Source organism: Callionymus lyra, chromosome 6 (genome assembly GCF_982586985.1).
Source record: "Callionymus lyra chromosome 6, fCalLyr1.hap1.1, whole genome shotgun sequence".
Taxonomy (NCBI): Eukaryota; Metazoa; Chordata; class Actinopteri; order Syngnathiformes; family Callionymidae; genus Callionymus; species Callionymus lyra.
The window spans coordinates 22,245,762-22,271,755 of NC_141823.1; the positions used below are offsets into that span (position 1 = coordinate 22,245,762).

The following is a 25,994-nucleotide window of genomic DNA, read 5'->3' on the forward strand; positions in this document are numbered from 1 at the left end:
AAAATAATAACAATACACTGAGAGCTCCTGACAGCTGAACACACTCTAAAGAACAAGTCAAGAGATATAAGAAAAGGTGAGATTCAGTTTATTGAAAGAATATTTTAATGTCAAACACTAAAACTCATGAACAACATCGAAAAGACCAGAGAAACATTAAAAGAAGGTACAAACAAATGACCAGGTTGTTCTATGCAGGAAATGAAATGTGAAAATACAGATCTAAGATTGTCAGGTTGTTACACGGCAAGATTGTGGAAAGTTGTTTTTTTTATCAGTTTTTTTTTTTTTTTTTTTTAAATCCGACAGCCTCGAAAATTTGCTTTTCCAATCAGTTGTAAAAGAGATGTTGGTTTTCTTTCAAAAATTCCCAAAGCTTTTGAAAGGTTTGAAAAAGACAGGTATATTTCAATAAATAAACAGCTGAGGGAGAAATGTCTCAACATCCATCTTTACACATTCTCAGAAGCGGAACCGCTTTCATGATGGATTATTGCCATTTTTGTTCGAAAAAACTGTACAAGTTGAACAGCAGACATTCAAAAATGAACAAAAAACAAACTCATAGATGCAGTCAAGACACATTCTCGCCCTCTGGTCGATTTTATTTACAAACAAGCTCGGCTACATTCAATCCTGTTAAAACTGCAGTGACGATGGGTATAAAAATTGGGGGGAAATTTGCCTTTAAAATGTTTTTTTTAATTTTTATTATTTTAACAGGGGAAGGGAGAACGAACGCCCTACACGTATCAAGGTCTACAACACCTCTTTGGTTTAAAAAAAAAACAAAACAGTTAAGATTCCTTAAAAAAATGTAACATCTAACATCAATGTGTGTTCATGTCACTACACAGACTATAAAAATTCTACATATACACACATTTACAGTTGTAACATGAGCGGGGCTGTATAAACAAGGGACAGGAACCATAAGATGAAAGGTTTGTCAGGTCTCAAAGTGAAATGCTGACAAAGCTGCAGAGTTTCATGTCCATCACGAGTCTGCGACGCACCAAATGCTCCGTATATACGAGGAGCTTCGTTTTGGTGGTGATCAGAGACGCAATGTTTCGTGTCTGAGTGGAACCAGAAAAACAGCTAAAAGTGTGTTCACCTGTATGATCAGCAGAATACCTAAATTCTTCCTGGACTGGCTCCGTCTGCAAAAGACGTAAAGAACGGTGGAGGGACTTTGAAGTTTGGCAGGATGGAAGTTTCAAACACACACTTGGTGTCTACGACGTCGGGTACTTCACCCGGTACTTGTTAACTGTGAGGTAATGCAGAACTTCGGGGCAGCAGGCGGTGGTACAAGCCGCCATGTCCTCTTGTCTCTCCCCCATCAACCACCTGCGACTACAAGTCGCCATGTCGCTGGTCACGTGATCTTTGGCCCACGAGTCCAACCAGGAGTGGAAGCGTTTGTGGAGTCGTCTGTGGACTCGCTGGTGTGACTGGTGGGGACAAACGAGAGGAAGGTTTTGAACAAAAGAAACAAACGCGTCCACACTTATACAAGTTTTCTGCAGAGGTGAAAAAAGGATTGATGGCGTTTGAAAGGCTATTAACAGATCGAGTGTTGAAGAAGGTGGAGGCTGAAAACACCTACAACAATGTTCCTTCTCACCATGACTGAGAGAATGTCGCAGGTGTTGAAGTGTCAAACTCAAATTCCCAAACTAAAAACTCCAAATATATACAGATTTTCTAGTCATCACACAATCGTGTGTATAACAAATTAAATCAACGATCAATTGAAGCTTTTAACTTTATTTAAACAGCCGATGTATCTTCGAGTCTCAAAGCATCGTTTTTATGATAGAGAAAGAGATAACCAGAATCATGGAGTCTCTACCATCTAGTGGTTACAATCAAGAAGTTCTAGGGAAAGGTTTTCGTTTTTTAGCCAACATGTAAGTTTAAAGAAATACAAGCCATAACATCTTCTTGGAAGCTCCCAGTGTGTCACAGGGCAAACGCCAAAAGAGAATCATCATCAAACTAATGTTAAAGTAATTAGTAAATTCCTTGTCATACTCATCGAGAACTTTAAACATGAATAAATATCCAACGAAAGTTCTTAGAATATTTGCGTCATGTTTCAACTAACCCTACATAGAAGACCTGACGCCCTGATGTTTATGTAATGTTATGTGCACACAAAGACTCGATTCCTCTGTCTTCTGACTAGAGGAGACATTCAATTCTCAGGCGTCTAAATAGTGTGTGTGAAAGCAACGCACATGCGCAAATGGACAAATGTTTTTCAAGGTCGTGAACCTGCACTGCTAACACACCGTTTTTTCGTCCCAATAGGGCTGCTTAAAAATGAATTATGAAATGCTATTTCGTCCACAGATTTCCCAGAACGGAAGCTTCGACTGGTGCATTATGGGACTGGTTTGTTACTTTGTCTTCCTAGTTGAGTTAACATGAAAGCGCATGAGAATTGCGTCAATAAACAATTTTTGAGAACCAAAAAAAAGCATCTGCAAAAGACTTGAGCGTACCAGCCCTTAGATCAGGCCTTAAGACTGTCAGGGAAGAACAGCAAACATGTGTTGACAATGATAATGAGGCAAGTAAAAAGGACAGACGCACATCATTTCCTCGATGAGCGCCACTAAGCTAGACTATGCTGTCACAAAATTTCTGTGAGACAAGTCACATGATGATGACGGATCCAGGAATTAGTTGCTCTGGACTAACAACGGCAGCGTCTACGATATCAAGAGCCATTGAAGCAGCAAAAATAACCACAGTAGAACTGAAATATTTCCTCAATACAAGAGATTTTTGGGGATTTATTCTACCTTTCACATGTAGCTGAGGGGTGTTTTTTTTTTAAAGGGGTTCGATTGGATGAGATAATTATGCATTGGTGGCAACGGTTACAGCTGACATTGTGTTTTAAAGTGCGCGTACTATATACGGTTATTAGGGTAATTTGACTCAAGTTGATTTGTTGTGTCTATGTTTAAGATTTTTATGCATTACATGGTAAAGAAATGTAAAAAATGATGTGAAATGTGATTTGGATGAGCCTGACACAGACCAGTCACCTCAGGGTTGTAAATGTAACGCAGCCTTACCTGGTGAGCCCGCGTGAGCGCCGTGTGTCGGTACATGCAGTCGGCTGATTTGCACACATACACCATCTTGTACGAGTTGAGCTTGAACATGCACTTCTTCAGCTCCTTCTCATCCGGGAACTTCTCAGAGGGGTCTTTGCTCAGCCTCTCCTGTTGTAGCTGCTCCCATCCTCTCTGGCACTTGCGGATCTTTTTCAGGTTCCTGAATTCCAGACAACAGCAAATGCTCGTCAGGACACAGTCAAAAACCATCTGACATCCAACTGTCCAATCAAGTGTTACAGAAAATGGTCTTCTTGACAATAAAAGGTCTACTCTTACTGCAATTTAACACACTAAGTTAGAACATACCGAGTAAATTTGAGAGGACTGTCCTTTAGTAGTCAACACCCATGCATCTCCAGGTAAGGAGAACCAAATAATATTGTGTGAAATGTGGATCTATAAGAGCAGCAGAGATCTTACACTTTTGTTGCACATGGTTCAGATCAACATGCGACAGTTTTTTTTTAATTCAGCCAATTTGTTCCAAATAGTAAATTGCGGTTCTCATGATCACCCAACCTGAATGAAAGTGTTAAATATTTACTTACCACGTAGGGCTGAGGTGGGCGAGGACTGAAACCATCAAGCATATATTTGCATTCAGAGTCTTTCCAGGCCAATTTCAGGTAAAACAGAGACACACACTAAAGAAACGGTAGTCTGATCCAGTATCAATCAGAATGCTCTGAGAATAGTTGTACCAATGTACATGGTCGATGAAAGTATGTGCACATCAGTGTTATGATCATGAGATGAAGATTCCAAAACAACTGCAAATAAGAAAGGACTGAATTTAAATCAAAGAGTTTAAAGTGTTTTGTCATCATCTTGCTGCTGAACTCTGATAGATTTGTAGAGGAAAGATGTGGAATGATGTGGACGTGTCCCCGTGATAAAACACAAGCAGGATTTATGCAATGGGTTGAATAAAGCAACAGTATTTTAGAGCCATTTACAGTGTACATGGTAATGGACAGCCATCTCAAAAGAAGAAAGAAATAAAACCTCCCAAAAAAAACAAAAACAACTGACAAGCAGCGTCATGCCTCTAATCGCGGGAAAAAATACACCAAGATATGAACATATAATTTAGACAATGCTTTATTTACAAACCTATTCCTTTGTACAAGTGCTGCAGATCAAAGATCTTGTGTTTAAAAAAAGACCACAAATCTTTCACACCAGTGGAAAGCCAAAATCTTATAACAGAGAGTACACTGTTCATCACAAAATATTAAAACAAACTTCTCTGGACATTTGAACAGCGCACAGTCACATTAGAGTTACAAAACAACATGATCACGAAGTAAAGGGTCTTTACAGAGTCACTGGGTCTAGACGGAAGAACCAAGTGCCGAGACATGGTGGAGAAAATTTAACAAGAAAATGTGTTTGTGTTTTCAGTAATATGTCGTAACAAATCGCATGACTAGTCATTTCAGTTGAGTATCCTGTGAAACGAACGAGTTCAAAAGGACAACAAGCCATGATCGTGCTCAAACTAATTCCATTTGTCTTTTTACCTCCAGGTCTGATATAAATACGTTTCTTCATAAAAGAGTAACCAATATTACAAATAGATGCAAACGGCTCTTGACGTGTATAGTGCAATCATGAGACCAAAAACTTGATTTCGAGAGATCTTCATGAAAGTCAAAAATCTTGATTGAATGCAGTGAAGAGCTCTATTATCCAAAAAAAAAGATGATTCCAGGATCACACCAGAACCTCCCTGGCCTCTTAAACCTGTCACTTTGGCAGCTTCACCCTCCTGCTTCTCTATACACGGACTTTTAAAAAGTGCTGACAAGGGGAGGGAGACGTGTCTGGAGTCTCACCTGGGGAGGAACACCGGCTTCTGGGCCAAATGATCCCGCAGCTCCGGCGACGCAGAGTCTGTGTTCAGGTACCGTTCCACATAGTCCAACCATCTCTGTTGAGATCATTTGACATTCAACAGTTGCCAAAAACATCTTCAGCAGACATTAGTTAGTAGCTATATGTCAAATGTTTAGATTACAATAGAAGCTTAAGGTTTGGAGTTCAATCCAAGTTAACATTTATTAATTTAAAATGGAAAATAAACAAGGATAATGTCAATTATTAGGCACAAACATCTCACAATTCAGCCGCTTTGCCTTTAATCTGGGGGAAACTATGGCCTGCTGACATGGTTGTGTTATTATGTTTTAGTTTGTAGAAGGAACATTTATAATTCATAAAAAGAATGCCATTTCAAAGAACTGTAATATATGTATGATGCATGTTCCATTAGCGAAAGCGACTTCAGAGTAAGGTTAATGTGATAAAGCCATTTCTAAATGTGGATTTCTACCTCAGCTGGTTCATCAGCATTATCTTCTTCAGTGTCCAGCAGCTCTAGACCAAGAGAAACTGACCCTTGGTTCTTCACAAACATCATCTAGAAATGGGGAAAAAGAGAAAAACACATCAAGATAAACAAGTAATGATGGATAGAATAACAGGTATGTCCTGCTGGTCGTACCTTGACACAGTTTTCCTCAGACATTAGCTGCTCTGCCTTGCGCTGGTAGGTAGCCTCTGCCGTGGCACGAGATGCATGAGTGGACAAAGACCCTCCTGTGGCCTTATTGGCACTTTGGCTCAGGTACAAGTCCGTCACTCGAGAGCACACATCATCCGTTACAAGATGCTGGAGCTGAGAAACAAATACAATTATTCAGACAAAACAAAATCCACCAGCAGCAGAAGAACAAACAGCCCAAACAAAGAAGGTAACTTTACTCCGACACAACTTTTAATACCCATCTATGATTCAAAATGATTAAAAAAATATTCAGGGTTCTTTACTTGTCTGACGATGTTCTGGATGAGTTTGTCCATCGTGAAGCCAATGTAAGCATGGATAGTGAACATCTCTCTCAGGGAATCCTCGTATTGAGCTGGCTCCATGTTCCCATCCAACAGGTTTCGCACCATTTCCAAAAACACTGAATAATAATCTTCCACCTCTACGTCCACTGAAGGAAGATAAAGAGCAGGTGAAATTATTTTTTTTTTTGTACAAAGCGTACATTTCACTTCATTCTACTTACTTGGCTCCCTCAATTTAAGTTGAATTGCCGGATTTTCAGTCTTTTCTCTCTTGATTCCAAGCACTTCTTTTTCCCACTCTTTCTCTCGACTGTCTTCAACAATCTGTTTCTCTGCCTGTCCATAGATGCGGAGCAATCGCGAACAGAGGATGTGATGGAGACGGAAGAAAATGTACCAATTGTTGTTAACCAGGAACAGGTTGTAAGCATCGTCAGTGCCTCGCAACTTCTGAGCTGCGGTGTTGCTGAAGAGGAGCTTGGACTTTGAGCTGCTGCGTGGAAGGCCGTTATGTTGCTTGGAACTATCTACACTCATGTCTACATCCTCCGTTTCTTCTTCGTCCTCCTCTTCCTCCACGTCTGACAGATCGCCCCGTTTGGCAAAAAGAAGATCAGGTATGAAGTGGCTGATGATTTGTTTGATCTTGTACTTGTCTTCTTTTTGGATGCCCTGTCTTTTCACGTGGTGGATAATGAGTGCTGCAGCATCCTCCAGGATCTGGCTGTCATCATAAGTCAGATTTATGTGAGGCCCACTTGGAGGTGGAGTGGTTGTCTCTTCTGATGCTCTCTCCTGGCGCTGTGGGGAAAGATTTTACAGTAGAATATTGAGGACAGCTTGTTGATTTCTGTACACTTACCAATAACATTTGTTTTTACAATGGGTTTATTAAATACATTTGGACAATTTTAAATAAGTAGTAAGAAAACTATTTTTGATCAAGTAATGTTTTGATGTTTGGTAGGAAATTTGAAAAAAGTATTCCAAAATATTTCTGGACAATGACATTTCTCAATTTTGAAACATTTCATAATGAACATTAAACAGTTCTTACCTCATCAAACAGCATTTCAATTTCATTAAGAAGTGTTTTGGAGCGTAGAACTTTTATATCATTCTGTTTAAAGTTGATCCCTTGGTGATCCAGGGACTTCAGGTAATACTTTTCATTCTGCTCTCTCCAGATTTTATTGAATCCTCTTTGTGCTTCTCTCCACTCTTCATCCTTTTGTTTTAGCCTGAACACAGAGCAAAGTTTAAACAGACGGAATAAAAGATGTTAAAAGATTCTATATGTACAGACCTTTTCAGGACTATAGGCACCGCAGCAGCTGGATTCTTCTTTAATCCATCGATGATGTCGTTGGCTCTCTCTCCGTATATTCTCTGGAGAGCTTTACGATGGATGACCTCGGAAGAGCCACCTAGTGTGTTGTCCAGTTTAAATCGAAGCTGCTCCTCGGCAGACATGCGTGAAAGACGCTGCTGAACGGACTCAAGTGTACGAATTGTGGAAAGGTTGGTCTCCAATACAACGTCCAACTAAGGAATCAAAGGGAAATCACATAAGTTAAAAAATATATTCTCTAATACAAGATAATCACTACATTCAGATAGTACTTTTATTAAAACGAAGAAAAAAATATATTCAAAGATATCAAAGCCAGTCATTGATAGCAATCATTAGACTTAACATGTAGCATTCTTACCTCAAATCGTTCATCCTCACATCTGTAAATGTGCTCTTCATACTGGGTCTTTTTGGAGCTGACAAAAGTAGAATCCTCAGACCATGAAGGAAACGACACCCATGTGTCATTGAGAACCTACAGAAGAATAAAAAACAGTTATACTGCTGACCAAATATCAATCTAAAGTTGTAAGTACCTCTCTGCACAGAGGTGTCCTTCCTGTGCATTTGGGCTGCTGGTAGCTCTTTGGCAGCGCTCTGTAGCTAGAGCCCAGTCTCTTACAGGAAGCATAATCAATCTCCATGGCAATGCCCTCCATTGCACGCTCTTTAGGCAGGCTCTCTGCATGACTCATGTCCCCATGGTTTGACTCCCGATAACCCAGAAAGTTTTTAAACCACGAAAACAGCTCCGGGAATTTTCTGTAAAAGGGTTAGAGATTTTTAGTTTTGAAGATTGTAAATAAATCTTATCAAATCTAATCTATAGATTGGGAAGCGGTAACAGCATTGACAGTGCTTGAGTAACTCACCCAAGAAATGGGATGACCAACTGAACCAGCTCAGCTCTTGAAATCACCTCCTGGTTGAAGATGAATAAACATCGCATGAAGCTGTCGTAGGCCTCAGAGCTCCTGAGAGCCTTCTTTACCTGAAAGGTTTTTTAAAGTAGATCACAATTTAATTAGGAAAACAACAAAACAAAAAAGGGAAAATATTAACTAGAAGATCTTATCACAATACCTTCTCAAAGAACATGGTTTCAGTGCTGGTGCTATGTTTGCCTACGTCACTTAAATGCTCCTTTCCCAGCAATTTGTGCTTCTTCTGGAAATGCAAATTGTTCAAGAAAGTTAGGACATAGCAAAGTCAGGTTTGATTTTCAATTATTGATAATCCATAAAACAAATTAAAAGCAAGATCGAAGTTATTACCTTCAATGAGGGAACAAGTCCTGGGGTCAAAGGTCGCTTGAGTAGCAGTCCATTCTGACTCAGTCTGGGTTTGTTGAGTAAGGGTCTCTTGACTGTTCCACCATGATCATTGCGCACAGACTCTGCCCCTTCAGGAGAAGCTTTACCCAGAAGCTGTGGAGAAAGAGAAAATAATTAAAAGAGACATCAAGCACATTTTGATCACTTTAACCCCTGAATCAAAGAAACAAATTCTGTTCACGAAACCATTCATTTTACACAGTTTGAATCCCAAAAATGGATTTCATTGCTTTTAAATAAATGAAAGGATCCTTTAATCATTTTAACAGACACCAATGTCGTAGCAATCCAGTGTGTTGCTGTTCAGTATGTCCATTACATCAACTTTGGAAAATTGTAATTTTAATGAGATAGTTTAAAATCAAATATACAATTGCAATATTGTTTATATAACTTACCACTGAACTGTTTGCATCTGGCAAAAACTGCCCAAACTCTGACAGCAAGTCCTCCTGGTTCTTGAAGAGCCTTGCAACCTGAGTGTAGACCTCCTGCTCAGTCAGCGATGGAGTATAGTTGCCACCTGCTTCTTTAGCATTCCGCTGCTCTTTCTAAAAGTAAGTAAGCAAATCATTTGGGTTATTAAAAGGAATGACATGTTATTATCAATTCAATCCAATAATTAAATTAAATTAAAAAGTTTTTACATTTTAGAGACTTTCACAACGGAAATCAGAAAGTTGTCTAACGTGTACAATATGGGTAACAAAAAGAGCCTCACTTGGTAGGTATGCAGGATTTCCAGGAAGGCTTTGTAGATGTCTGGCTGACATTGGAAGCGGTTTTTGATCTTGTTTACGTAGTTTATAGCATGATTGAACTCCACAGGCTGATTGTTCTGAAGTGGTGGCCCACCAGACGGAGGGCTGCTCACAGGAGCATGGCACTGAACGGAAGGCGAACGAGGAGAACTGAAGGATGGAATTGATGGGTTGGGTTGGCTTGTTGGGGTGTGGGCTGGAGATTGCATTGGCTTTATGGTGTAAAGAGAATAAACACACATTAACACTGGGTTTAACACAAACACTTTAAATTGTAAAGGATTGCTAATACCTTGTTGGTTTTTGCCACAGGCGGGTGTGCGGGAGTGGGCGGAGTGGTTGTGGTGTGTGAGCTGGTCTGTGGGAGGCTCTGGTGCTGGTATGGGCTTGCTGGTTGAGTTGGGGCTCCAGTCACAGGTATGTTCTGAACAGAGATGCCATGAGGTGTGATGTAGTGGATCTGACCGGGCGTCGTGACGTTAACCAGATCGTTGGTTTGAACTTCAATCTTGTATCCAGGGGGCAAAAATGTATTGAAACCCATAATAAGTTCTGGGTGACCTTTGAAGAGTTGAGACACGCGACTGATGACCCCAGGCGTATCAATGCTGTAGATAGAACAAGACATTTTAATAAGTGTTGTCGTCTGCTCAAAGGCATGCATGTGTATCTTATACTCTTAAGACGTCACTCACCTTTGAGACTTGAACTCCTTCATTATGTCAAGAAAATCGTTATATACATGTGGTTGATGGCCAAACTGGAGCTTCACTTGATCCAAGTAAGACAAGGCATCCTCAACCTGAAAAATAAATATGAGAAAAACAACAATGAGTCACTTGAGAAAAAAGGCACCAAAGTCATGTATTCTGTTCTTAATGTAAAAACAGGTTCAATGTCACAAGTTCTATAAAGAGAACTAAGAGAAGAAAGCCAATCTTTCCCTAAATGTATTCATCAACTGTTGAGATATTTTGAGATATTTGATTTCATAGATATAATAAACTGAATTCCAAAGTCAAAATAAATAAACATTCCTTGTTTTTCAAAAGTTTGTTATAATAAACATGTGACTTGTTCTCCAGTAGAATCTTCTTTGAGAAATGGTGTAAGTAACTGATGTTTGACCTACAAGTATAAACAATTGGCATTCATTTACTTTCTGGGTTCCCCTAAAATATCACTTTAATTAAATAAAGTAACCATCCCATAAAAATAGATAGATGGATGGATAAACTTTATTGATCCCTCTGGAGCTAGGGCGCTGTATAGCATTTTAATCTTTTTAACAAGGAAAACTTTACCAGCAACCCCAAGAGTTCTTTTTTTTTTTTATACCATTCACAAGAGACTTCTTGCAAAGACGGCAATAAATCTAGCAAAACAGAAGAAATTAATTATTAAAATAATGATAACAATCATGAGGTTACAATAATATATTTCAAAGTTTACAGTCTCTTTAAACTGAGAATTCGAATATAGTGGACAATAATGAGGTAAGTACATGTGAATGAGTACATCTGCACTCTTCAGTATGGAAAGTGATGAGTTTGGTTAAAATATGGATTCTGCTCTGCTGTTTATATACAGTAAAGGTGTATGTGACTGGTTTTGGTCAAATCCTGATATGTTAGTTAACAATGGAGTAAAACGGTGGTAAAAATGGTTTTCTGAAATACCTTCAATCTTTGAAACTGTGACTGCCCCTGGGCTGAGGACATGGGCGCCGGTGTGTGAATGTGAACCTGGGCCTGGGACTGGACAGCAATGCTATGAGCCTGTGGACCAACATGTGGGCTAGCATTGTTATGTCCATTTCCACTTGTGTTCTGTGGCATTGCAGACACCTGCAGATGGGGAAAAACAACACAATAACAATTAAAATGATGTGCTATGGCTGTAAATGACGGGCGGATACAAAGCCAAAACTTTCACGTGTCTTGAGATAACTTTGTTATGGTTTGACACCTAAAATAAAAGTGATTAAAAAATGTAACAGCATCTTTTTCAACTCTAAAGCAGCAGAGAAGTATCGTGAATTAAAAAAAGAATCCAAAATCGGGGTCGTCCCAACCCCAAAGTTTTTAGTAATCAGTACTGTAATTATTTCTAACATCTGGTATTAAAAGCTCAATGTTTCTTTAAGTAATGTTCGTAACTCATCTTTACCTGGTAACCCTGTGGAAGAGAGTATTGGATGCCACTTGATGGCTGCATGGTGTCTTTCGCGGCCTCAATCACTTTAGGGGCCGTGACCAGTGCCCTGGGCTGGAAAGGCTCTGTGTTGCTCTGCACAAGAGTGCGACGCTGTTGCTGCGAAACAAATATTTGTTCCAAGTCCTCCACGCGTCTCTTCATTGTATCACCATACTCGGAGGGGCTGAAGAAAGAGAAAAAAAAATTGTCCATTACTATTTTCCCCCATTTTTAAACAAATGAACAGGTGAAGAACATGCAAGTTTACACCATAACTAAGGTGGGCAATTTACTTTTGTGGTCTTGGCGTCAGTCAAATTAACTTGTTTCAATAAGTTGATAGTAACCCCACATTTTTTCTTCAGAAAAAAAACATGGATTGCTTGGACATACATTTTAAGCCAAGAAACATCTTAAGACGTTTTTATTTGTTCAGGCTTTTCCTTGATTTTCTGGAACTCCTGTTGTGTTATCAGTTTTATCTTGACCTTTAAAGTATTTACTTTATTGAATAATATTTTGATTGTTTAAGCACTTTGTGAACCTGGTATGGAAAAGCACTATACAAATAAAAATTACTTACAATACACTAAACAATAAAACATTCGCATAAATACCACAAGCAAGTTATTTTAGTTAATTGCTGCATTTTGCACTTTTGCGGTGCAGATGAACATATCTTATACCTTTCAAAAATGTAAAGAGCATATGTCACAACCCGGAAGTGTAAAACCGTAAAAACTCATAATGTTATCACTGGCTACATTTGAACAGAAGCCAGTTTCAATACAACAGTGGTTTTATTTAAATAATGTGTCCGGATAACGTCAACGTGCTTTGTTTTTTTAAACTAGCGAGTCAGGGGGTTTGAGCACATTGGTAGGCAGATAAAAATTGTATTTTTATACTTTTAAAAACGTGTAACTACACGAGGGATCGGCGACTTTTATTGTGAAAAAATGACTGGCAACCGAGAGGAAGTGTGCATACGACTTCCTGATGCTGTAAAAAATAAGTTTACAATCGTCTCCTTTTTTTGCCACCGGTATATATGCCTGATCAAATATTGAATTGGAATAATTAAAAAACCAATCCCTGACGTTCAAATCTCCTTCAATGTCGACGAGTTATCGACGCTCCCCGCGCTGACGTCAGAGCCTCCAGCGCGGGGAGGAGTCGCGCTGCCTCGCCGCCCTTACAGTCCGACTCTCGCCGAAACACGGAGACGGAGCCTCGATCGTGTCAGATGCATTTTCCGGCCTTAAAAAACATCGGAATTCCCGGGCTTTTAACGTTTTAGATATTTTTTTCGAATCCTCCTCGGCGTAAATAAATGCGAAATAGCGTCTTGAGAAAAAGGCTGCAATTTTTAGCGGATTAACGATCAGGCACGTAGGCTGCAGCTCATCCCCTCCCCCTCTCTGCCAAACAGGGAGCTCTCACTTGTCGGATGGCTGTCGTCGGCCTTCGTAGCAACAATCCAAGTTGAATGGCGAGATTGACGTGAAATGTCCACACACGCAGTGGCAGTAATAGCCGAAAAAAATCGGTTGAATGTTTACACAATCCTTGTTTTTTTCCTAAGTTTGTTTCCGTGCAAAGAAGCCCGTGTCCTCGGATCATGCTGTTGGTCCCAAAAAAGTATCGCTACACTCGCAATAAACCGTGGCTCGTCGCGGAGAATAGGAAGCACGAGAAAATGTCCAGGGGAATACACGTTTTGTTTTTTTAAAGCGAAAAGAAACACAATCATTCCTCGACTAGCGAACAAGTCGCCGTGGAGAGCTAGCTAGCTTTTGGCTAACTCTCCACTGAAACTAGCTGCCTGTTAACTTCGCCTAGCTTGCTAGCGGACACGGCTACAAAACAAGTCGTTGATACCAACTCGTAATGGAGGGTTTTTTTGGGGGGCAAAGGAGGTGCAGTCGCTTCTCCCGGAGCGAAGCGGTGTGTTTGACAAGGTTACGTAGCAGCTAGGCACATTAGCACAACAACCACCCGCCATCGGTACAGGCTAAGCTCGGGCTAACTTACCTCGCAGGGCAGCCACCAGTTACAAAAAGCCAGAACCCCCCGAAACCCGGGGGTGACCGAAGCTCACCGCTTGTCCCCTGCACCGAGGTGCGCTGCTCGGCGGATAAGTCGCGGGCGAAAATGTCCAAATGTTGAAAAGTCCGTTCAACGGCTGCGTCGCTAACAACAGTGTATGTATGGAGCGGTGTTCCGTGAACATGGAGGCGTGTTCACGCGGGGGGCGGAGTCAGTGTTGGCAGACCGCGCGCTGATTGGTCGGCTCCCGAGGATGAAAACAAATAACAGCGGAGGCTCCCGGCCAGCTGGCCACGGTGTCGTCACTTTTCAAGCTTTAAATATAACACATACATGCGGATATTTCACCAAAATCTACATTCATTTCTCCAGTTATCTTTATACGGGTGTACTTTCAGGACTTCTACCATTACTGCTCCATGATTTTTGGCTTATGTTAATTGTGCTGTCATTGCCTGATCACTCAAACTAATTTCCCCATCATCACCTGTGACATGATGTCAATAATTGAAATAAAAAATCCTTGCATAAATGAACCTTTCTATTCAAACAGCTGTATTATTCAAGCACAACCAAAGAATCAATCTAATTCACATATGCTAAATGGGATATACAGATAGATAGATAAAACTTTATTGATCCCTCTATAGTCACATAATTATGAGTCTTGTTGCTTCAAAAGATTAGTATTAAATCATGCAGATCAATTATTAAATCACCAAATCAGCCATACTATGTTTATTTACTACTTTATTTATTTAAAACTTTCACTTTTGCGTGGTATTAAAAAACAACAACAAACGGTTTAAAGAAATATTTTATTTCAGAAAGTTCTATAAACACTATGTTTGACGTTAATTTAAACCTTGCAGTGGTTGGAACAGCTCTCTTAAATTTCTGGGGAGAACTAATTTCTCGCAATACACCTCAAATATTGACATTAGGTTGGTGATAAAAAACTTTATTTCCATCATGTTCTAGGGAGGAAATACTTTGGAGAGGAGTGTTTAACCCTTGTGTTACCTCCACCACTGCTAATGTATTTATGGAAGCCAGGGAGGTCGTTCAACTTGAGCCACAGGTAACACCAGGGATACCTGAAACACATTTGTTTTCAGGTCCTTTGTGTCACCTTGACCCTGAGATAATTCAAGGGTTAAACTCTACTGGTTTAGTATTGTGATTATTAGCCCTGACTGAGCTGCCCCACTTTGAGTAATAATTCCTCAGAACAAAGTGAGGCAGCTCATGAATGATGTTACAAAACAAAAGCAAGTCTTGAGTTCTTAAAAATGGGCACAAAAAAACCTGCACAAAACGTTAATAGAATTGTGTTCATCTATGATAACTAGTGACGGATCATGTCTAAAATAGATCTGGTATATGCCTTATGAAGAACAACAAAAGATTGCTATGAATGCAAAAAGCTCTGTGAGAAATAAGTGCTTGGAAATAAATATAAAACAAGTTGGGACCTACAATTGCAGATGGAAAAAGGAAGGCTCTTCTAAATGCTTAGTTATTTTAATATATATTTCATCCTGAATGCTCCCGTAGTGTTCACGGAAAAAAGAACCACCGCAAACCAAGGCCAACTGTGGACAAAATGATCCAGAAGGTGGTAAGAAGGCTTCTTTCTGCAGCTGTGGAGTGAGAGAAGATGGCATGAAGAGCGACATCATTGTAATGTTATTTTAATAAACAATCATTTTCATTTCATTTCATAGCAGGTCTGAACTATTAAAACGTCTCCCCTAACTGACCTATTGTTAACATTTCAAAAATATATTACGTACAAACATTATAGTCAACCATTTGTTTCAAGTGAACAGTTAACATTTTTGTGATTAAGCAATTTACACATCAACTCATACTTCTTAGCGAGACTCAAATATTCTGTATAAAGCATGCAGATTTCCAACCATCAGTAATGTACAACAGTTTTTAACTAGTGAAAAAAAAATATAAGTTCTTACCACTAGAGGCAGCTGTTGTTTTCTCAACTTTAATCGAAGCAGTGGTGGGATTTCCAGCTGGTTTAATGGCTGAAGCTCCTGCAACTGTGCCTTCCACTTTGGGAGCAGGGGTGGTGATCAGAAGACTCACGGCTCCAGACTGCACAGTGTACGTCTTGGTAAAAAGGTTCTCAAGAATGTTGCTATCTTGTTCTTTCCAGGTACACAGATCAGGACACTTTTTGGAGGGAAGTGTGGGAATGCACAGCCTCACACTGCACTGGACGAATATTTGCTGCAGAAGTAACAAATGGAAGTTAGTGTCAAAGCTGCAGCTTATGGATATATTAGTGCTTTTTGAATAAACAAGGAAGAAATAAACATGGTTAAATATTCAACTGATATTCAATGACACAAACTACTTTTATGTCCAGATCTCTCTTTATCTCAAATACTACATAAGACAAACCTGTTTCCAATTGCGTTATCCAATTTTTTTTATATATGTATAAATGTTTTACTATGAGTGGTTTTGTAGTGATTCTATTTAAGAGCATTGTAAAAAGTAGACAACATCAATTTGATTTAATGAGATAACATAACCATTTTATTTTAAACAACAATTTGTTCCATTGTCCAAACATTTATTTCCCCTAATTATATGTGCATTGGAAGCATTTCAGTGTGTTCATATTTTTACGATTTGACAAATACAGTTGATTTGAACAGTTAATCAATGCAGATATTTTCAAAGGGCGTCTCTAGAGCTGAACTACCTTGAATACTTCTGTACGATCAAGACTGGTGGGATGGATGATTTCATTAGAAAAGGCGATTTCGGATCAAGTTTGTACTCACCATGTGTGCCGATAGGTGGCTTACATCCAGGCGATAGACTTTGCAGTGGGTTTTTGATGTCATGATCTCCAGGGTGCCACCATCACCTAGGCAACTGAAAGAAAAATCATGAGTCGATGAATTGAACTTCATACAAAAATGGCAGAGGTTTGGTAGGACCTTACTCACCCATCCTTCAGAAGGGAGGTGGTCTCGGTCATGTCCTCTGTCAGAGCCTGTTTACATTCAGTAACAATCATCTCAGCTTTTTCAGTGACAGTGTCAGACATTATAACAAGGTCTAGAGTGTTGACTTTGGATCCCAATGGGAGATTTCTGAACGTTTTGTTGCCTATGAGGTTTGTTTCTCGGCGCTCTCTCAAAGATCTTGTGGGAATGGAGCGGAAGACTGGCGTGCGGGTGAACGATCCAAAAGGACCCTCTCCTGGCAAGTGCATTTCTATCCAGATTTTCATTTTACCAAATATTTTCTCCTCATTTGGCATGGAAGGATAGCTCCATGGACCTGAGGCCAGAGCCCCGGGGATCCTGCAGGCCAGAGGGAGGATGAATAAAGGCTGGCGGATGACCATCGTCCACGGACGCACACTCTGCAATGTGTTAGTGTAAACCAGTTCTTTTCCCGAAGCCTGAAATTAAAAAAAGAAACATGACTCTCAAGTATCAAACTAAAATTAAACCCATGCATAGACTTTTAATTTTAATGCAAGCAGTCATTACCACAGTTTTTGTCCCACAGCCGACAAAGGGGATTCTGGCCGTCAGATGTGTGTTATTATACTTGATGGGACACTCTTGGCTGTTGAGCTGTAGCTCTGCAAGGTTGACGTAGCTCAAAGACGCAATAGGCAGCACCAAATTCATCTCTGTATCTTTACAGGTCAGTTCTGCAAATAAAGACCAAAGTTCAATATGAACTCAGCTCAACAATTTATGTTATTTGAAGCCAGATTTCTTCACCTGTTCCGAGAGGAAGTGTCCGTAGTTCACCTACGATATAAATATATATTTTAAAAACATCACAAAAACGTTATGTGTTTTTAAATATTATGTCAAATAAGACGCAGACTTACGTTGATGTAGCCACAGACACCGAGGTACTGACTGTAAACTAGGAAACAAGAATATTTAAATGAAATATCGATTGTCCTTTTTTAAAAACACATTCTTTGAATGGGTCTTTGCTTTGTTAAACTTTTTCCAAACCATGAACAGTAATTACGTAAGGTTTTACTTGAATTGAGTGTTTTTTATTTTATTCTTAATTTCCGGACTCATTTCAGCAAATGGACCCAAAGTAAAAAAAAAGGGCTCTTTTAAATAGTTGCGGACACCTGGTTTAAATTTATACCTCAAAAATTGGGGGTTACAGGTTAAATTCCAAATGTCTCAAGATTTGTAACCCTTATTTGCCTTGCTTTTTTTTGTGTGCAGCTAAAAACTTGCTAAACTTTGCTCCTGTGAGCTCGGATTTGTGCACCAACAGTAATATATATATAAAATTGTATTTAAGTCTATGAACAAGTTTCTACTAATTTCAGTTGACGTTCTGTTGAGTTCAGTGTGTGGTAAACCAGCAGGCTGGGGACGATTACAGGCGTTAATTGACGGGCCGCACAGAGAGAAAGTATATAATTTATGTTTTATTATGATTGATTCAAGTGTTTCATTTGAAAAAATGTCAAGGCACTTGTTTTGGTCAAGTTGACAAAAATTAAATAAAACCCCTGTAAACCAACAAAAATGACACAGCTCTACATTGAAGCATTTAGTGGAGAGAAACCAGTCCAGAGCTCTAACTTACTAAGTTTTAAGGGAAGATGTATTTATTTATAAATATTGTCTTCACTTAACAAAATAGATTTGAGGCCCATGAGGTAAACGGATAAAAGATTTTTTTGTGTGTTACAAACGGCTCACCTCTCTGTGTTTGCAGCATAGCAAACCGATAACAAGCGAGGAAGCGTGTTTTCAGAGCAGACCCAGGACAGAGCCATGTTTGCTTCTGTCTCTTCAGAATGAAAGCCAGTCCCCAAAAGGGAGTGAGGTCCAACAACTGCAAACTCGATGATCCTGTGGAATGATAGATCATTCTGTGAGCATGTCTGCAATAGTTATAGTTAGCCTATTATAAAATAATGCATGACGTGTAAGCCAACACTTTATGTTTGGTGACATATTTATTTATTATTTATTTATCAGACTATGTGGGTTGAAACTTGTAAAAAATATATGATCTTACTTTTCATGTTGCGACGAGAAGTGTAAATTGAAATCGACCTCCTCGTACGGCAGAACATTGAGTGTGGATTGTTTCTTGGGAGTTCTCTCCACAGGTTCAGTGAGGCAGCTGGTGGAAGACTCCACTGAAAGCAGGAACGTTTTGAAAACATGAATAATTAGGATTTGTTCAAAATTATACCTTAAAAAAAAACAAAAAAAACTCACAAACAAACGAAAAATAAATCTTTCAGTGAAACAAAATCAACATCATAAATAACTGTCAATTCCAGTTCAAATCAATAATGCAACAGAATATAAAATAAATTAGTTATTTTTTTATTATAAGTAAAAAAAAAAAAACGAATTTCAGGTGTGATGAAATGATGGTCACCATGAAGGTAAACTGATTTGACACAGGAAACATACCTGATCTTAAAATTGACTTTAGACCTGTGACACCTTTTGGCTGTGCGTGTGTACAGTAGAGTAAAACTGTTAACATTTTTTTCTGTTGGAAATATGAAAAATAACTGGACTAACCGGTAAGTGAAAGATGTACAGGGACGCTGCTGAGGGGCTCCTGGGAGACCTCAAGCCTTTGTTTTGGAGTAGGAATCCGGTCCTCAGCCATCAGGTAGATGAAATACTGCCCTGCTACAGCCTTTCCAGTGAATGTCAAAATGCAGTCTTTCTGGAAGCACAATACGCATAAATAGTTGTGAGAAAAAGAATTAACATACTCACTTCTACTTGATATGATTTTGATAAATTATTAGTAGTGTATCAGTATGTGGTCCAATATCATCACAGCTAATGATAAAAATGATGAACAAATAAAAGTGGGGATTTTACACTGGTGCTTTAAACTTTAATTTGTGTGATAAATAAAATTAATATTTGATAAAAATCTGCTATTATAAGCAAATCATCTTAAAAATACAAAAAGTATCATTCCAAGTTAAATGTATGGAAAGCAGGGAGTGCCATAATTATAACAACGATTCGAAATAAAGTTAAATTATACAGTATATCAAAATGTGTTTCAATGGATAAAAAAAACACAGGAAGTATTTATATCCAATTTGTTTTACGCATTTCCAAAAAGTGTATGAATAAGAGCTCCTTGTAGTCCTCCTGTCAATGACATGTGCAGACCTGCAGGGATTAGTCGATATTAATCTCCGCCCTCATGGCAAAAATTCTAACCAATCAATTTGAAGGAGGGGCGGGACCTTCCCTCAACAAGACGAGTAGTTCCTGTTTGCTGTTTGCCGCGTTGTATTGTAATAATAGTGACATAGATAACAGCTGTCACTTGAAGGCTGAACAAACTGTCAGATTTGTATTTTATTAAATGATTTAATATTTCTGAGTGTGTTTATTTCCCTTTATTTAATCAGTCTCACTTCCTTGTTAATAGTTTTTTTTTTATCCTTATGTATAGTCAATTGTTTTCGTTGTTTGGTCCTTTACATCTGTATTAAGTTCTCCCTTTTTTACATTGAAACAAAATTTGTACAACTTTCATCTGTATTTAAACCAATTTTAACTGTAACTACCAACATTTAGCATCTTTACTCAAAAAATGTCAGCTGACCAAACATGAAATTCTTATAATTTCTCCCCTTATTCATACTTTAGTTACCAATTTTATTTAACATTTTATTTATATCAATTTGAATGTACATACATACAAACGTACAAAACTATGAACTAAAAATATATTGAATAGAGACAGTGCACCAGTGTATAGCAATGTCTCTGCAAATGTTACAAGAATACTTAATTCTGTGAAAACGGCGAACGGCACTAACCTCGTCCAGCTGTATGAACGAGTGCGGTTCACATTGCACACACTCTCCTTTCTCAGCCTGTGCGAACCGACAGTGAACCTTGTCGCCATCCAAGTCTTTGACTGACAGGGGGAAGGACCGGAGGCAGTTCTCAGAAGCCCTGAGGTCACATGGCATTAAACAAGACTGTCAACATTATCTGTGTATTAGTGTTTAAATGCCACCATTCTAAAGACAACACATTATTAGGATGAGGCCGATTGATCTATATCTTTGTTTTACTAACGTCAATTCGCGTTGGATCTGCTGAGGCGGGAGAACAATAACACTTGAATGTGAAATGAAAACTGAGTGTTAAAAATAAACGACATACCTGAGGGGAGGAACGAGAGCGACAAATGGAGGCTGGTTTAGTTTCTTGTTGTTTTCTCTGATGTGTGGATCTGCTTTAATCTTCACAAACATTTGTGTATTTGACCTAAAAAATAATGCAAATTTAAACGTCATATGAGAATAGCATAAGCAAAAAGCAAGTTTTCATGTGGATTTTATTAATTTTATTTTTTATTAATGACTTCATTTTTGTGTAATTTCTCATGACTTCCTGGAAATGGGAACTGAAATCCACAAATGTCTTGATTCTAGCAGCATTAAAAAAATAAAAAAAATAATAAAAAGTACTTTCTGTGCAAATGTTCATGTGTTGCTGGACTCTTACCCCAAACTGATGGTGTCACACCAAAGACTGGGCACAGTCTTCTCCCACTGACGGACGCACCAGCCCGGGTCTGGTTTGTTGCCGGACAAAGGTGTGGAGGTTTTGTGAAGCTCACAGTCTTCACTTTCAGAACAGACTCCAGTTAAAGGTGGACAAGGTTTCGGAACAATGGCTGTAAAATGAGCCCGGACCTGTGAATTCAGGAATCCCATTACTTTGTGTCATTTGAGTTTCAAAGAAGCGACAGTTATGTTGTTACGACTGTAAATTGTGAATCAAGCGAGAGAGTAGGTTTATGTTTTGCTTGACTGTCAGGTGGACAAGGCATCACTATGCTTTTTTGTATTTGCCATTATTAGTTGTTAAATAAAGCTGATGTGTATTTAAATATATCAGTGAATTTATCCTCCTTTATCCCTTACACCATCTACTATTTCCTTCATAGAGGCAGGATGATGGTGAAGACCTGTCTAATGTTAAATACTAGTACAGGTGCCTTTACTTCGATACTGGTTTCTAAGTTTCTTCAATCCCAATTTTATGAGATCAATTCCAACAGAAAGGAAACGGTGTCCACTGTCTCTGTCACTTCATTTTATCAGTTTTCTTGCAAACTCCCGTAATTATCATGTTATCACCACATGTGGGTATCAAAACTTGGCACCAAAACAAGAAGCATGTTTCGATATTTGGTACTACTGCCTTTCAGACCGCACCACCAGATAACTTAGGTCCGATACCCAGCCCTATATGTGTCTCTGGCTAATTCTTATCCCGTAAAATGTCAAACCAAACGGGCAACAAAACCATTGTGGAGAGTTTATTTGACTCAAATTTGATTTATATTTGATTTGATGGAAAATTCTTTTGATTTTTTTTTTTACCATGGATTTGAGCCATTTTTGTGTAATTGTACATGCCATTTTCTGTTTTTAAGAAAATTGGATTAGTCAGTTTCAAATGACAAAGTGCTAAAGGCAGTACAATAGGAGTAAGTGAACCATGAGGATTCAAAGTGCCAAGATAAGATTTCAAACCTGATTATTTAACTGAGAAAAAAAACATAAAGACTTGTTCAGCAGGTTGATCTTTGAAGTGCCACTCCAAAAGAAGAATGTCACGATCATCCAAACATACCAATCACCTTAAAGCTCCTGCCAATGTATGATGATGGAAGCTATACGTCTGTAATTCCTCCTGGTGGCTCGAACAAGTATTTCACTCCCTCTGATTGTGCCTTAAACTAATAATATAAAAAAGTTATTTACCTTCTTTCCAGCTTCATTATGTAATGGCACAACATAGACAGACAGTCCCAGTGAAGTGGCATCACAAGGTGGTCTGGACCCCACCAGAAGAAGAACCAGCACCAGGATCTTGAGCACGAAGTTGTCCAACATGTCAGCTTCTCCTCACCCTACACAAAAAAAAACACATCTTGTGACAAACTAAATGTACTTTTCAGATACTAAAGCAACAAAAGGGTCATCAGGAAACCTAAGGAGGTTAAGTTGCTCACGATTGTAACACACACAATTTTAGTATCATCTTTAAGAAATATATCTAAATCCTGGCTGGTGAATGTGAGTATAAGGTCACACCCAGTACTCTGTGCAGAATTAAATTAATTATGTTTTTTATTATCCATTAAAAAAATGTTTTGTATTTACACACACATACATACAGTATATACATGTATTATTTATGTTGAATTTTCTTGTTTTATCAACAGTATGTTCAGAGGGACTCTAAGAAAACATATAAAAATTCACATTCTAGTGAGGACTAGAAATAAACCACATTCCAATTTGTTTGCATGCAAGTTCGTCATCAGTGACGTGTGAACATGTAGACTCTAAGAATTTAGTAATGCAGTCGTGCTAGTTTATATAAATAACTACAACTAGATTGTTACGTATTATGAGCCTAATTATCCGTAAAACCCCCTTTTAAACGGCTTAATGTTTATACATGTTGCTATACTTAACTGCTTAATAATTGAACACAAGTAGTTTGACTATTAACTTGACGAATACATTTCAAGGCTCAATAGTTTGCTTCATCATAGGGTTATTCATAAGAATGATAAGTATAACCAGATCAAGTGATCTGATCACTCACTATTGCATGACTGACAGGTGGACTGGAAGTGTCACCAAAAACACACAGAAACAGACCCTCAGATCCCTTGATGACGACTATTACCAATCCCCTGCAAGACCGAACTTCCAAGTGAGGCTGAGCACCAAACACAGGCGTCATTAGACTCAGTCATGTTTCTCTAGACTATTCTCCCCTCATGCCTCTTCTTCCTCCAACCCAGTCACTGAGTCTCGTTCTGCTTAAGGATTCTGCCGGTTAAAAGCAAGTCTTAACCACTTTTACTTTTACTGTTTTACCTCTCTGAGCTGAGGTACCCGATGTTGCCTCAGGTATTTGCACAAGTGAAAAATTCAAGTATTTTTAATAAAAAATGCAAAGGCCATGTCATTTAGTTTGAATATTTCTCTTCACTTGAACATGGTTGCATGGGTTTAAAAGAAAGCGTCATTTCTTTAAGTTGACTGTGACAAAATGGTGCGGAAGTAAATACAGACTTTATCATACAGAAACAAGTCTATACAGAAGACATAACTTAAACTTCAGGGACAACACTTCTCAAGACCAATGTTGCATCGGCTACTGCAGACCGCAGTTCCTTTTGTGTGTTCAAAACTTTTAAGAATATCAGCAAGAACACACTGCATTCCTCTCATTATGAGACACCTTCCCACACGTCAGCTCCAATTCCAAATATGAAGATTACAACCTGTCACACTGAGGTGCTTGATAGCCACCAAACTCAGACATCGCATAGGAACGCAAAGAAGCACATTTTTCTATTGTGTTGACTGTCATGCAGCTACTGTTAGCATCTCATGCTGTAACCAGCTGCTTCATGGCCGATCACAATTGGACCATCATTAACACTAAAATATACAGTATTATGATGATGAATACAAATCCGCTCCGAAGCGATCCAGATTTAATTAAAACTTAAAACACACGTTTGATAATGTCAATATACATCCTTGTATTATGTTACGAAGTAATCCATGATTAATCCTCCTTCATGTGGTTTAATAAGAACGTGTTGTTTCTATATCAGGGTTCATCAGAGTAGACATAAGATACGACTACAAGAACAAAATCTAGAACAACAAACAGCCTGGAGGAAGTTTCCATGCACTTTCCCACACCATGAAGGCACCTCTCTGCCGTGGCTGTAAATTAACTTGAAGAATATCTGTAGTCAGGTGGAGACAGTTCTTCACTCAGCAGAGAAACACAGAGCTGATGGCGTCGTGATGAGTTCAGGACCTTCAAACACCCTTAATAGTTGAGTAAGAGATGCTTGATTTACACGTCGCTTTAAGACACAGGTTTTTAACTTGGCAGTGTTATGTTTTTAAAAAAAAAAATAGCTTTAGGCATTTAATCTTTTACAAACATGTTGTTGAATTAACATAAGGTCACATAATCATGTCCTTGGTAAACATCAATTCCTTCTCTGCATGTAATTTCACTGAACATGGAGGCTGTTTGCAGACCCAAGATACTGAGATTGCTGGTTGCTCTCTAAAATGGCTCAAGAAACGTCATTAGTCCCCCAAAACATCACCCGTTTAAAAGTATTTGTAGCATAAAGTGTATTCAAAAATACATTTAAAATAAAACGTAAAGCTGATAAATAAAGCAGACATTTCCTCGTTCCTTCTTGACGACCGCAGAGTTTAAAAAGAAGTGTTTGATATTTTATTTAATCAGTCTCACTTCCTTGTTAATAGTTTTTTGTAATCCTTATGTATAGTCAATTCTCTTCGTTGTTTTAATCTCCTGTCCTTTACATCAGTATTAAGTTCTCCCTTAGAATCGTTTACAATGAAACAAAATTTGTACAACTTTCACCTGTATTTAAACCAATTTTAACTGTAAATACCAACATTTAGCATCTTTACTCAAAGAATTTCAGCTGACCAAACATGAAATTCTTATAATTTCTCCCCTTATTCATACTTTAATTACACATTTTATTTAACAGAACATTAAATGTGTGTAATGATGGAGTGTATTGTTTTATTTTTTTAATATATTGTTAATTGTATTCCCTTTTCATTTGTAATTCATGTTAATGACTCAACTATTTTTTTCCTTTTGAGAAATCTGTGAATGTATATTTTCCCACAAATATATATATATATATATAAATAAAACAAATTTTTTTCAAGTAAGTTTTGGTTCTCTTGTATCAAGTACAATATTACTGCTTCCATTTTACTAATGTAGCGACGACTTCAACTCAATCATTGAAAACAACTATGTATTGCAAAAGTAAAGCTCAAAGCAAGAAGCATCAAAGGACACTTAAATAAATGACATCTTCACAAACAAATAAACACAATATAATGATCAATTACCTGAACAACAGCGTCATTCCAAAACACAAGGCGATCGCGATTTCACTGAGTTGGTTTCAGAATAAACCTGTGTTCATAGCTGAAGGGCTGGACTTAAACAGAAGCCTTATAGAATGGAGAAAAACTGGCTCAACCTGAGACTAACAGATTTGTCAAAAAAAAAAAAAAAAAGTCACCAGGCTGTGATCGGCTAGAGTTCAGTCCTGATCGCCTCAATGAAAAACAAAAAACTTGATGCACTGTTTATTATTAGAAAAGATTTATTACCAAGATCTTTTGTTTCTAAAAAAGAATTGTTAT

The 25,994-nt window shown here is 38.4% G+C and overlaps 2 protein-coding genes across 4 annotated transcripts; both read right to left on the reverse strand.

Moving 5' to 3' along the window:
• Positions 1–87: 87 nt before the first annotated feature.
• On the reverse strand, positions 88–13,898 carry LOC148077604 (paired amphipathic helix protein Sin3a-like). Of its 3 annotated transcripts, none has more exons than XM_087794291.1 (21): positions 13,676–13,898; positions 11,615–11,825; positions 11,125–11,292; positions 10,141–10,247; positions 9,738–10,053; positions 9,406–9,657; positions 9,083–9,235; positions 8,625–8,777; positions 8,434–8,514; positions 8,223–8,341; positions 7,887–8,112; positions 7,709–7,825; positions 7,303–7,541; positions 7,054–7,237; positions 6,218–6,797; positions 5,973–6,142; positions 5,647–5,820; positions 5,476–5,562; positions 4,979–5,073; positions 3,096–3,297; positions 88–1,457 (listed from the first exon to the last, which is right to left on the reverse strand). In XM_087794291.1, the coding sequence occupies exons 2-21, from the start codon at positions 11,801–11,803 to the stop codon at positions 1,239–1,241; spliced, it is 3,831 nt and encodes a 1,276-aa protein (XP_087650417.1). In that variant the 5' UTR covers positions 11,804–11,825; positions 13,676–13,898; the 3' UTR covers positions 88–1,238. The 3 variants fall into 3 exon arrangements, with proteins under 3 accessions (XP_087650417.1, XP_087650416.1, XP_087650415.1); XM_087794290.1 differs by having other exon boundaries at positions 8,434–8,517; positions 13,743–13,897; XM_087794289.1 differs by having other exon boundaries at positions 8,434–8,517; positions 13,676–13,897.
• Positions 13,899–14,494: 596 nt separating this feature from the next.
• Positions 14,495–25,813, reverse strand: LOC148077605 (uncharacterized). The gene is made up of 15 exons (XM_087794292.1): positions 25,695–25,813; positions 22,506–22,654; positions 21,238–21,428; positions 20,893–20,997; positions 20,541–20,679; positions 19,267–19,417; positions 18,746–18,869; positions 18,424–18,576; positions 17,577–17,614; positions 17,464–17,493; positions 17,224–17,390; positions 16,672–17,132; positions 16,504–16,597; positions 15,667–15,940; positions 14,495–15,333 (listed from the first exon to the last, which is right to left on the reverse strand). Exons 2-15 carry the CDS (start codon positions 22,635–22,637, stop codon positions 15,251–15,253), a joined length of 2,142 nt encoding a protein of 713 aa, XP_087650418.1. The 5' UTR covers positions 22,638–22,654; positions 25,695–25,813; the 3' UTR covers positions 14,495–15,250.
• Between the last annotated feature and the right edge of the window lie 181 nt (positions 25,814–25,994).

What these genes read in the sequence shown, in the direction of transcription:
- LOC148077604 (XM_087794290.1), bottom strand. Translation starts at nt 11,803, where the DNA reads ATGAAGAGACGCGTGGAGGACTTGGAACAAATATTTGTTTCGCAGCAA. An exon ending in CACAGTTTCAAAGATTGAAG is followed by an intron (nt 10,248 to 11,124) that starts GTATTTCAGAAA and finishes TTTATTTTTCAG; the next exon opens with GTTGAGGATGCCTTGTCTTA. An exon ending in CTGAGGAAAACTGTGTCAAG is followed by an intron (nt 5,563 to 5,646) that starts GTACGACCAGCA and finishes CCCCATTTCTAG; the next exon opens with ATGATGTTTGTGAAGAACCA.
- LOC148077605 (XM_087794292.1), bottom strand. Translation starts at nt 22,637, where the DNA reads ATGTTGGACAACTTCGTGCTCAAGATCCTGGTGCTGGTTCTTCTTCTG. An exon ending in ATAATGAAGCTGGAAAGAAG is followed by an intron (nt 21,429 to 22,505) that starts GTAAATAACTTT and finishes CTGAATTCACAG; the next exon opens with GTCCGGGCTCATTTTACAGC. An exon ending in CGTTCATACAGCTGGACGAG is followed by an intron (nt 19,418 to 20,540) that starts GTTAGTGCCGTT and finishes TTGTGCTTCCAG; the next exon opens with AAAGACTGCATTTTGACATT.